General features: G+C 42.5%; 1 protein-coding gene across 1 annotated transcript; it reads right to left on the bottom strand.

Annotated features, from left to right (window-relative positions):
• Positions 1–1,351: 1,351 nt before the first annotated feature.
• f10 (coagulation factor X) lies at positions 1,352–12,477 on the bottom strand. Its single transcript, XM_030750362.1, has 9 exons — positions 12,348–12,477; positions 9,109–9,269; positions 8,873–8,897; positions 8,572–8,685; positions 6,829–6,960; positions 6,346–6,542; positions 6,004–6,121; positions 3,611–3,798; positions 1,352–2,339 (listed from the first exon to the last, which is right to left on the bottom strand). Exons 1-9 carry the CDS (start codon positions 12,418–12,420, stop codon positions 1,917–1,919), a joined length of 1,431 nt encoding a protein of 476 aa, XP_030606222.1. The 5' UTR covers positions 12,421–12,477; the 3' UTR covers positions 1,352–1,916.
• Positions 12,478–13,314: the final 837 nt, after the last annotated feature.

Here is a 13,314-nt window from a genome sequence, read left to right as displayed (position 1 = left end):
AACATGGTGTTCGTTATGGACAAACTGTGGTTTGCACAGAAGTCCAACAACAAAACACCATTCGGGTTCAGATTGGGCAGGCCGTTCCTCCCAATCACGCCCCTCCAGGTCTCACTGTCATTGCCCACATGAGCGTTGAAGTCTCCAGCAAGACTATGGAGTCCCCAGATGGAGCACTCTCCAGCACCCCGCCCAGCGACTCCAAAAAGGGTGGGTACCCTGAACTGTCATTCGGCACATAAGCGCAAACAACAGTCAGGACCCGTTCCCCAGCCCGAAGGCGCAGGGAAACAACCCTCTCATCCACCGGTGAAAACTCCGACATACAGGCAGCAAGCCGGGGGGATACAAGAATACCCACCCCAGCTCGCCGCCTCTCACCGAGGGCAACTCCAGACTGGAACAGAGTCCAGCCCTTCTCTAGGAGACTGGTTCCAGAGCCCAGGCCATGCGTTGAGGTGAGCCCAACTATATCTAGCTGGTATATCTCAATCTCACGCACTAGCTCAGGCTCCTTCCCCACCAGAGAGGTGACATTCCATGTCCCAATAGCCAGTTTCGATAGCCGGGGATCGGTCCGCCAGGGCCTCCGCCCGGCCTCCCACCGCCCACACATTGCACCCGACCTCTACAGCACCTCCTGCGGGTGGTGGGCCTACAGGAGGAAACACAGTTTTCCCAAATAAATTAGAAATGTCTTTGCTGATTAAATTATTATTTTAAATACAAAATGTACTGTATGTCTGTGTAGATTCTCAGTCATCCAGGTCATAGTAGTCTCTGGAGCTTGAAAAAGGCACTGGACTTCTTTTTGTTTCTTGAAGACGTTTCACCCTCATCCGAAAGGCTTCTTCAGTTCTCAACCAAATGGTGGAGAGACCCAGGTATTTAAACCCCTGTGGGCGTAGTCCCCTGGAGGTGGTTATGACCCTCTATTGATCATCATCACCAACTTTCCCCCGCTTACAGTGCTGTCCTGAGCTCCCTTCCCAGACGTCTCAACCCCCATTCACACCTTTGTTCCAGTGACCTCAATAGGCCACAGGAAACAATGGAGCGGAGTCCTAAATTGGTTTCAACTGAAACCACTGATTAAATATGACCCACGCCCCCTTCACACCTGGGCACATGTGTTCACGCACATGATCAATAGAGGGTCATAACCACCTACAGGGGACTACGCCCACAGGGGTTTAAATACCTGGGTCTCTCCACCATTTGGTTGAGAACTGAAGAAGCCTTTCGGATGAGAGGTGAAACGTCTTCAAGAAACAAAAAGAAGTCCAGTCGCCTTTTTCAAGCTCCAGAGACTACAAAATGTACTCACTATTAAATGACACCAGGCTCAGAATTGTTCTTATATTTTGTTTTTATTTGTTTCACATTCAGCTCAAATGCTCGTTTCAGTCAGTGACTCATAAACAACACATGGAAACAGAAACTGCTTTATAGAGATTTTAAAATATTTTACATTCTCAGAAAATCTTTCAGTTATACCGACCTGCAAAATTATTAGATCAGGTTTCAGTGGCTGTGCCATATTAGTAACAGTTTCTCTTTAATGGAAAAGAAAAATCAGGGGGAAAAAAAACAGAACATGAAACAGAGGAGAGGAGACTGAGACCAAGTACAGAACCAAAAGGCAGGACTCAAATTCACTTCGATCATGACTTCAAATGACTGCCATGGAAAAAAAAGAAAAACATTAGTGTTGCATAAACTAAATCAAAAATATAAGGGACCAAGAATAGAACCCTGAGGAACCCCATCAACAGTTGACTCTAGTCCTTTCTGTCACAAGTGGGATTTGCAGCTCTTTGCTCACAGGGATAAATGTTTCTCTGACTGTTCAGAACTTATTACATGAGAGGAGCAACATGTGAGTGACCTCTGCTTAGTGGGTTATTACAGATGTTTTACAGATAAAGCCTTCTTATTGGGGCATGGTGCCTCTTCTGCCTGCTGCCGGTCTTGTCGTTGTGCATCAGCTTTGCCATACCATCGCGGATCCACTGTATGTACTTGGACACCTGGGTGTAGACGCCATACTTGCCCTTGCGTGCACAGCCTTCACCCCAGCTCACAATGCCAGTAATAAAATAGGTGCTATGGTAACGTGTGACATGCGGCCCACCGCTGTCACCTTGGCAGGCGTCCTTGGCTTCTGTGTCGTATCCAGCGCAGAACATGCGGGCAGAGATGCGCAATTGAGTGGATTCCAAACAGGTCTGACGGTCCACATAAGGCACAGAGAGACGCTGCAAGATTTCGGACGCCTCCCGACCCTCACCAAGACGTCCAAAACCGCTGACCATGCCGTCTGGTTCCTGCATCAGGACCTGAAGGAAGAGGTAAGACGTTTATCTGCAGCAAGTTCACACTCCTCTGTATGAATCTCATACAGAGATAATGTCTCACTATGGTTAGTGGTTTCAAGTATAGGAGACACATGAATGACTAAATGTTGAAACAAAATTTGCTGACTTTTTTCTCAGTTTTGTTCTCTTTTAATGTTGATGAAAAATGAGCTAAAAGTCAGGGCTGCATACAAAAAATGCTCTGCAGCCACGTTTCTTTTGGGGCACCCTTCTCCAATTTTTATTTATTTATTTTTATTGGGGGGGGGCTCATTTATTCAAGCATAAAATCTAATATGCCTATCAAATAGAAGTAATAGGAAGAAGTAAAGCCATCTTTTAAGTAAGATAAAACAGACTCATTGCCTAATTAATCACATTGTCACCTCTGAAAGATTTTTTTGGTCAGGAATTTTTAAAAAAATCAATAAAATCATCATTTCTAAACATGTTGCCATAAATTTTTGATGCACTGTAATATGAGAGGAGGTTGGAAGAACTTTAAATGTTGAATATTGTCTCAAATTTAGAAATGCTTAAATTTGATACTCCATCCTCCTTTTTTGGCAGAAGAATGATTTAGATGAAAAACATCAATACTACATTCATATACACCAACATAATGTTATGACCATCTGCCTAATATTGTGTTGGTCCCCCTTTTGCAGCCAAAACGGCCCTGACCCATCGAGGCATGGACTCCACTAGACCCGTGAAGGTGTGCTGTTGTATCTGGCACCAAGATGTTAGCAACAGATCCTTTCAGTCCCATGAGCTGCAAGGTGGGACCCTCCATGGATCTGACTTGTTTGTCCCACTGGGGAATTTGGAGGGGAGGTGAACACCTAAAACTTGTTGATGTGCTCCTCAAACCATACCTGAACCATGTTTGCTTTGTAGCAGGGTGCATTATTCTGCTGAAAGAGGCCACAGCCATCAGGGTGTACATGGTCTGCACCAATGTTTAGGTAGGTGGTACATGTCAAAGTAACATCCACATGGATAGAAGGACCAATGGATTCGCAGAGCAAAAGCTGCAGATTTGCATTTTTCCTGCTTCTAATACATCAACTTTGAGGAAATAAATGTTCTCCTAATACATCCCGCCCACTTACAGGCACCATGCCGAAGAGATAATCAGTGTTACTCATTTCACCTGTCAGTGGTCATGGTGTTATGCCTGATTGGTGTATGTGTGGTAAATGTGTGCAGTCAATTATTTCCATTTGACAGACCTTGATTTAAAAATTCACCTTTTCGGCAAAGTCTTGCTCAGGAATGCAGGCTGGCAGGATGAACCTGGTGAACTTGATGGGCGTGGCTAATTTGACGAGTGCGATGTCATTGTGGTAGGTGTCTGGTTTGTACGCTCTGTGGGTGAGGATAGCTTCCACATCATGGTCAGCTTCACTACCATCATCTGCCAACCTGTCAAACTCACCTGAATGCAGAGAAATAATCAAACAGCTTTAGTTGATGTTTTAATGAAAAAGTAATGACAGTGAGATACTTTATTTTCATAGCATACAAAGTATCCTGAACAATGAAACTAGAAATAAAAGTCAACATAAAATATAAAACTTCTTATTGTGTGAAATATTTTAATAATATACTGTACCTTTAATAAAAATAATTAAAAAAAAAAGAAAGACCTATTGTAATTTAAAGTTCTAGCCATTTGAATGCTAAGAGCAAAGAATAAAATTGATACTATGGATGTGTCACAATTCAGGGGCTGCATCCTACGTAGGCCGGGTCCTTTGAAAGCTGCAAAGCTGCCAGAAGTGAGCGGCTATTAAATGGGACAGTTCAGCCTTCATATGCTTCACAGGCTATTTAAGGCCTCACCTCAGCGTAGCTCCTGGCGTCTATCAACCGTGACAGCTCAAAGCTCAGCAGTGGAGAAGAAGCTGTTAAAATAGAGCCCGAACTTTTGCTTTCTTTTTTTTTTTTTTTTTGGGTTAATGTCAGCTTTATTTAAAAATAGCTGCTAAAGCAAGTATAACACCTTTTTACATGAAGGAATAAAGATGAGTTAAATAAAGCTATCCAGCTATGAAGCTTAACTTTAATCTGAGCCAAGAAGCACTGAAATAAACCAAACATCAACAGTTAGAGATCATCTGAGGGATTTATATCTGTACTTGACTTCCACTCAGTGGCAAAAGCCAGCAGGGGTTTGAAAATGGAGTCAGGCATTCTGTCCAGATATAGCGAGCTGACAGGTGTCGAGGCTGAAAACATCCTAAAAGTTTATTTTGCATCACAGGAATATTTCAAACTTGGCCGCTGTCCTCCATCATTGACGCTTTTATTTGAACATTTCCCACATTGGCTTCAGCCCCCGATAAATCTTGGTATAAGGTAGACTGCTGTGGATACACCTGACATGCCCTTCATATCTGGTGAAAAGAAGGCTGCATTTGGAAGCGCCTTCAAATTGGGACAGCCTTCTTCGCCTGTTTGTGATATAATTGTCACCGTGAGGGGCTGTGTGCGGAGGGAGCGGACCCAAGTGCAGGACTGATGCAAACGTAAACTAAAACTGCAGGAACTCGAATATTACTAAACTCAAAAACTCGAAATCTCCACCAGGGCAAAAATCAAACCGGAAGCCTGGGAGAAACCAAAAACCAAAACACACAGCTAGGAGGGGAACACTGGGGGGAAACAATGACAACGATGCAACAACTAACAAAGGCAGACTAAGGGTTTAAATACACAAGGGGATTAGTGCAAGTGGAAACAACAGGGGACGAAAGGCGAACCAAATGAACCTAATGACAAAGGGGAAGCAAAACTACATACAAAACACAGGGAACACGAGACTGTCAAAATAAAACAGGAACTGACTAAACATAACAGACGCAGACCTAACACTGAAAACTTGACAAAGGGAACATACACAAAAAACAACAAGGGAAACTAAACAGCATGCTCAAACAATATAACTATAAGAAACACTGAGAAACATAACCTGAAAAGTACAACAAAGAAGGCTACACAAAAGAAACTCAAAACGCTGGGCCACCGGCCCAGGACCATGACAATAACTGGCCTTCACATGCGGTTTTCGAAGGATGCAGCCCGTAAACTAGGACAGATCCTATCAGAAATCCAGCGAAATATATCAAAATCTCATTAGTGTAAAATCTGTGAAAAAACAACAAAAAGTCTGAACTGCTTAATCTGTACCAACTAAAAAAACTAAAACACACCTAACAACCTGAGTGTGTCTATTTTATAAAAAATTTAAATGATCATTTTTCACGTTTTACAGAAGTTGTAATATTTGTAATATAATCAGATTTTGACAAAATGGTACATCTCATAACAATCCTGAAATACCATCTTAAAATCTTTGTTTGCCATTAGGAGATTAGATAAGATAAGATAAAACTTTAATGATCCCACGAATATATAGTCAATACACATGTACATACACACATATACACACACATCAAAACACTATATACAGATATCTTAGTAGATCTGTATCGCATAATTGAGGTAAGATCAGACAAATACATATAAGATTTATGATTTATGAGGCAAAAAGTTACTACAATTACAGGCAGTATGGTTTATGTGAATGTGATGAACTAAAATTGTATGTGCAGGTTGGTAATTGGTTCATCAGACCTACCGAGCCTGACATTGAAGTAACGTGACTGATTCATGCAGTGGGCGGCGGTCAGGATGATGTTTTTATTGAGTATCGTTCCTCCACAGAAACCGATTCCTTCTTCGTTCACGAGCAGGGCCTATGAGGACGAGACAGAACCCCAGAACACCTTTAAAAAAAGTATGAAAGAATGAAGAGCAATGCTACAAACTCCCAGGTGTTTGTCCCGAGACAATCATGTGCTCACATGGGTAAGGATAATCTGTACCTGATCAATACTTTCTTTGCAACAGAAAAAACTTCATGTGTTGGGAATGTCCTTCATTCATAAAACCAAAAGGTTTTGTGAAAGTGTGTCTCTACCTGCCATGGACAGTCTCCTGGTGGACAGTCCTCTCCATTGACAATGCGAGTCATAACGGCCATTTCAGACACAATCTCCGGCTGGTTTGTTAAGCTGATGTTTGACTCAGTTGTGTTCTCCACTGTTGTATTTGTCCGCTCGTACCGGAAAACAGTCCGGGTGTCTTTGCCGACAATGACACCACATTTGTAGGTCTCTGCAAGAGTTTGAGTGGTTCAGTGGTTAATGCATTTGCTTGGTAAGCGAACGGTTGCAGGTTTGAATCCAACTGGACACACAAATCCCCTTTGGGGCTGTGTCAGGCAGAACATCTGACGCTAAACTCTGCCAAGTCAAAAACGTTCACAGTTGCCTTCTGTAGTTACTCCTTGTGAAAAGGCAGCAGCCAAAAGTAACTATGGAGTTTCTAAAGCCTGATCTGTGATATACTTTTGATCTGCTCTCAGAGGAAAAGGCCACTTAGATTCTTAAGCCTCTCTCACCATTGGAATGGCAGGATTTGCCGTTTGATGCCAGATAGTATCCGTCAGCACAGGAGCAATGAACATTTCCCTGGATCACGTTGCAGAAATGATCACAACCACCATTTTTGTTCTCACAGAGCTGAGGAACAACTGCAAAGACACAGACAAGGTTAACACAGATGAGTCTCCACCCTACCTGCACTTTTCTTCACCTGCCTTGTGTACAATCACCATATGCTCTGTATCTACACATCCACAGTGAATCTGCTGCTTTAGCCCCTCCAAGATGATGTCAGTGCCTGCAATTTTAGGCCACAAAATTGTATGGTGCCATATTCAGGGCACACCAGTACTTTCTAATCCAAGCAGCATGGCATCAATCCAAGGTTGTTGTCATGGTCCCCCTTAACCTGGAGGTGTGGACCTGCCATTTCTCCTGGTCTTCCTCTTGTTGCTCTCTCTCGTCTGTGTGAATGTGAGCCTGCATGTCACTAACAAATCTGTTGTGGTGGTGGGCATGGTCTCAGAGGTCACGGACCAGTTCAGAAACATCTTTCCTGTGAAGTAATACTACTCAAAATGCATGAACACAGTGAATCACCTTATGGACCAGCCTGAAACTACCCAACAACAGTTGCCCCAGCTCAGCAGTATGATTCAGTCTTTAACTAATAGCATTGCTTGTAGTTTGTCTCTTTTGGTTCAGCACCTAATTGGCCACCTGTCTGTCCAAGAAAACTGGTGAGAAAAAAGGAAATTTGGTTTTATCTGCAAGGCAGTGTTTGATCTAATGCTGTTATTTAAGTGCTTTTTATGAAGCAGCTAGCATAACACAAGTGCTCTGGTAACCCTGCTGATGAAGCCACCTCCTCCCCTGTGCACTTATCGAGAAGCTCCCTTACCCCAATCTGAAACATTAAGTGGTGAGCTGGACAAATGCTGATAACACCTGCTACAGTGTGACTTCATTCTTGGTCATTTACATCAGTGATTACATCCGTGATTATTCAAAGACAGCCTTTGTGCTTAGTCTACTGCTTTGATATGGGCTCAAGCTGGACTATATAAAGACAAGAACGCAACTTACACTTTGTTTGTGAAGTAGTTTGAAAGAGGTTTTTACCATTCAGTAAATCCTACCTGCCAAATCCCACTTTAACCTCTGCCATTACTGCTAGTTCACTTTGAGTCATTACAGGGAGCCAAGATCTTTTCTAAAGTGGAGCTGAGCAAAGCATACCATCTGGTGACAACAACGGAGGGCTATTAATGGAGAACTCCCCCACTTGGTCATTTCATTATCTGGAGATACCCTTTGGTCAAACAAATCCATCCTGACTCATCGTGTCAGTTCATCATGGAGGATGGCACATTAGACACTGGGATATATGCACCACTGTCTGAAGTCACTTTATTCTCTTGCCCAGTAAACCAGATACCTTGTCTCACTAGTTTTCCTCCACAAACTCTCCTGAGCAACCTAAACCTATCCTGCATCATTGGAGTTCCCACTGCTATCTGTTCTCAGTGACAGAACCTTCAGAAAGGTTGGGAAGCTGCTGGGAAAAAGGGCTGCAACAGCCAATGAAGCACTGAAAATAAATGGAAGCTCTCCAAGTTCCCAGCATTGTTACTGAAACGTAAGCAAATCCTAATCATCACTAACCTTACACCAAACCTACAGGACTGTCTTATGTAGAATCAATTAAAGAAAGTGGAGGGTTTTCAAAAAGTCACTGAGTGTGATTTTAGACTCTTCACCGATTTCACAGTTGAAGCCCTGGTAGCCCTCTTGGCAGTAACAAGTGTAGCTACCAATCCCATCTTTGCACTGTCCACCATGAACACAGGGCGTCGATATACATGCGTCACCATCTGCAGGACAAATAAAGCACATTCAATCAGGTGTCTGAATGTAGGGGTGAAAGTGCAAGGTCACATTTTAGCAGCTGCCTTCTTTGGAGTGCAGTTGATGATTTTACAAATAGCCAGATGTCCTATTGGGTATTATTAAGAAAGCTTCAGTGTTTCTAATAGTTTTTAACACAAAAGTAAACCTTACCAACATACGTGGCCCAGAATTCATTCTGGAAAAAAAGAAAATTAAATAGTTCAAAACATCCAAAAGCAACATTATCCCTCACTGAAGAATGGTTAATAACAAAATACAGTCAAGATACAAATATAAACTGGATTGTGGAAAGCTGTGGAAAAATGCCATGATTTTATTGTAAGTCTTGCAATGGTGGATTTCAAATGTAAATGGGTGTTTTGGTGAGAAGGTTGGCAGGTTCATACAGTTTTTTCTTTGTTTTCAAATATCTCCCGCGCCTCCTCCCAGCTGCAGAGCTCCTCCCTACATTCTCTTTCCATGTTGCCTTGTTTCCACTCCTCAAAAAGGGTGTTGGCTCGTCTGTTTCGGTTCAGCACCTGACTGGCCTCCTGGCTGTCCAAGAAAACTGTTCAGAAAAAGAAATGTGATTGCTGGAAATTTGTTATTACCTGCAAGGCAAGGTTTAATTTAATGTTACTATTTAAGTGTTTAATTTAATGTTACTATTTAAGTGCTTTGGTCAAAAACTGTTCCTCTAGTCTCCACCTGAGACTGGCTCCAGCAGTGAATCAGACTCCCATTTTAAAATGTCCAACTGTACAGCAGAGATAAACATGTTTACAGCCTGCTAAAACACCATTTTTTATAGCTAATTTAGAATATCATAACATCTGCACCTGTTTAAAAGTTGCAGCATAACCACTTTGACATACAAAGACACCTGGGTGTAGCTGCTAGCTAGCTGCTAGGTTTTACCTCAGATAATTGGAGTCACTGAACTGCAACTCTGATCATGTTTGTGATGCTTGAACTGAGTTTTGTAATTCAGCCATAAACAAAGTCATACCATTCGCATGTAGTAATAGTTTATGCTCATTTTTTCTCTTTTTGAGCATTTATAAGGCAATTACCACATAATCAGGGTTTCTGTGCATCTCAGGCAGACTGGTTTTCCTGGACTAAAACTTTCCTTTATGATAAAGCTTATAGTTAGGGCTGGATCAGGTGACCCTGAACCATCCCTTAGTTATGCTGCTATAGGCCTAGTCTGCTGGGGGGTTCACATAATGCACTGTTTCTCATTCACCTTATTTACTTTGTTTATACTCCACTCTGCATTTAATCATTAATTGTTATTAATCTCTGGCTCTCTTCCACAGCATGTCTTTTCTCTCCCCTCAGCCCAACCGGTCGCGGCAGATGACTGCCCCTCCCTGAGCCTGGTTCTGCTGGAGGTTTCTTCCTTTTAAAAATGAGTTTTTCCTTCCCACTGTCATCAAGTGCTACTCATAGGGGGTCGTTTTGACTGTTGGGTTTTCTCTGTATTATTGTAGGGTCTTTACCCACAATACAAAGCGCCTTGAGGCGACAGTTTGTTGTGATTTGGCGCTATATAAATAAAATTGAATTGAATTGGTTGAAAGCTTGCTATCCTTGGACTAACATCCTCCCTCTGCTGCTGGGTCTCGGACTTCCTTACAGACAGACCTCAGACAGTCAGAGTTGTTACCAGCACAGCAGGCAAAAAGTCCGTCTTGGTCAGATGCTGTATTCTAAGTCTGTCTGTGTACGTTCTCAGTCATCTAGGTCATCTCAGTGGCTTCTTCAGTTCACAAACCAGAAGGTGGAGAGCCCCAGGTATTTAAACCCTAGAGGAAGTTGTCCACCCTGGAACTACTCAATAAACCACTATTAATCATGTGTGTCATCACATGAGCCAAGGTGTGAAACCACTTGAGGTCACCTGAAGTAAGGTGTGAGTGAACTGAACAATAGTGAGTAAACGGCCATCTCCAAAGGGGACAATCCCCACTAGGGTTAAATTCCTGGGGCTCTCCACTTTTTGGGTTTAGAACTGATGAAGACTGTTGGATGAGAGGTGGTGGGTCTTCAAAAACTTACAAAAGTCTGGTCACCTTCTTTTTTAAGCTCTTAAGACTGAACTTTACAAGCCAAGGAACCATCTAGGGCAGGGGTGCCCAAACTCCCGGCCCCGCCCCCTACTTCCAGTCCACAAATTGATGTCAAAACAAACATACAATTTGGCCCTTTAAGTTACTTTTTTGACATTTCGCTTAACCTTCGTAATTGGAGGGGGAGGCAAATGTCAAAAAGTAATTTAAGGGGCCAAGAACCTACACCTGGACTTCTCCTGGACTTCAACACAATGCAGCAAGATCAGAAGAACTGCATTACGGACTGTACGACTTATCTGGGAGTTGACTGTGATTCTGACCCTCAGTTTGTAGCCACATTAAAAATCAAGTTAATGGTACAGTGTAATGGAAATGTCCTGAAGAGGCTAGACATAGAGGAATTGAAAGATGTGAAAGCCAGCAAATATGCTGTGACTAATGTGACTAAATATGAGATACTTGGGAATATCCAAGAAGAAAGAACACTGAGGCCTTATGGCAAACATGAAGTCATTTCTGTTGAATGCAGCAACAGACACTGGTTACCCAGAGCTGTGGTGCAGTGTCAGCATTACATTACTCCAAGTCCACAAAAAACATGTAGACTGGTTGGACAAACTCCCACACACACTCAACTATCCTCAAGAAGATAAGGAGTTGGTCCAAGATTCCATGGCCAGAACAAACTGCATTGTTCACCTCTTTGGGCTTCAGGCTTGCTCAGTAACCCTGACCCCGGAAGGATGAATTTGTCCCATGATTTATTTTAATTTTACCTGGGGATCTGAGTACTAAGTGATAAATAATTAGCAAGTATCTGTGACTTTGTCAGACATCCAAACAGTCTATGGACACAGCTTGATAACCAAGCTATCTAGCATACTTTAGGACTCCACCCTCTTGTCCAGATACTATACGATCACTTCTGGCTACAAAAGCCATAAAACTTCATTCAAAACTGTGAATCAGGACTTTAGAAACCACTGGTTTATGTTACAGTGGCTATGTTTTCCTTGTGTATACAGTCAGTCAAACCCTAAATGCCTGATTGACACATCTTTTAATGTGGTGTGAATTAAGGATAAGAATGGATCCAAATACAGTCACTTATAGCTCCAACAAACCAACACAGCACCAGGTAAACTGCTCATGCTGAAACAAAATGAAAAATCCAGAAACCATTAAGTGATTATGGCAGTCATTTATACATAGTAAGTTTGCATTTTTACACATCAACCTGAAAATTGTTACCAGTGTCTAATATTGTTATTTATACACTTAATGTTGAAGAGTCCATTCTCAAATGTAATGAAAATTCAGGAGATTTTCCTGTGAGCGATGCATGCTGCTGTCATGTTGACATCACACACAACAGACTAAGCACACAGGACAAGGTGGGGTCAAGTGTCACCTGCCATCTGCCAATCACCCCCACCCACAACCCCCCCTCTAAGACCCCACGCACTCAACACAGCGCTACTTCTTTTCCCCAGCCTAAACACCATATTCTTCTGAACTTCTGTGATTTGTCATTCCTGAAAGCTGAACATACTGTTTCATAAACATACCGTGAGCAGCAGCCAGGTGGAGCAACAGGAGTCCCAGAGACAGACGGATAAACCAGAACATGATCCTAGACATTTTTGAGATCAGCCTGGAAAAACCTCTGTATGTTGAGTGGAGTAATGGAATTTGAAGTCAGAGATAAGGTAGGAAAGAGGAGGGGAGGTAGAGAGGGTAATGACCTCGATGGAGAGGAAGGGGGGGGGGTTGTTTAAACTGCACTGTTTGGGATAGGTGGGGTTTAACCAACTCATCAAAACTTCAAGGGAGAACTGCAAGTCCCAGAGTGCACTGCTGGAATCAGCATCCAATCAGGGAGCTTCCGATTCTGTGGATGGATAGAAGTTGCATCTGGTTACTTTTAGGTACCTCTGGCCAACACTGCAAAACATGTTTATGATGCTCAGAATGCAATTTAATGTGAAACAGCCAATCACTGATCTTAAAAAGGACCTATTCTGCTCAGGCCCAGCTTTGTATTTTATTATTGGAATATTATTATTAGAAAGCTTTGCATTATCCTCCCTACAGGCACCCTTCTGGAAGCCTGTGGAGGGTACAGTCTCTCTGCAACATCAAAAACATCGAAGTGTTACAATATTTACTTTAGAATTTGGTCAAGTTTAATAAGGAAACTACTGGAACAGGATATAGTCTATAAGAGGAAATAAGTAGAGTAGTCCATTTTACTCTGGTTTGGGGTGGGTGTGGCTCAGGAGGCAGAGCAGGTCATCTACTAATTGGAAGGTCTGTGGTTCAATCCATGGCTCCCCCAGCCTGCTGCTGAAGTATCCTTGGGTAAGATACTGAACTCGATGCATCTGTGTGAGTGTGTAACCATTAGGTCAAAAGTGCTTAGACACAGAAAACACACACTAGTATGAATGTGTGTGAGAGTGAACTACACAAATTGAATAGGAAGCTGCTGTAAGTACCAGTCCATTCAATCACGACAGCCAATGGGTTATCGAA

Source organism: Archocentrus centrarchus, chromosome 2 (assembly GCF_007364275.1).
Source record: "Archocentrus centrarchus isolate MPI-CPG fArcCen1 chromosome 2, fArcCen1, whole genome shotgun sequence".
Classification (NCBI taxonomy): Eukaryota; Metazoa; Chordata; class Actinopteri; order Cichliformes; family Cichlidae; genus Archocentrus; species Archocentrus centrarchus.
The sequence above is the reverse complement of the archived record's forward strand: the minus strand, read 5'-3'. Positions and strand labels throughout refer to the sequence as shown.

Excerpts from the sequence above, each read along its gene's own strand:
- f10 (XM_030750362.1), bottom strand. The coding sequence starts at position 12,420 with ATGTCTAGGATCATGTTCTGGTTTATCCGTCTGTCTCTGGGACTCCTG. Across the intron at positions 8,898-9,108 it reads TTGAAAACAAAGAAAAAACT|AATGAATTCTGGGCCACGTA; the intron begins GTATGAACCTGC and ends CTTTTTTTCCAG. Across the intron at positions 2,340-3,610 it reads AGCAAGACTTTGCCGAAAAG|GTCCTGATGCAGGAACCAGA; the intron begins GTGAATTTTTAA and ends CTCTTCCTTCAG.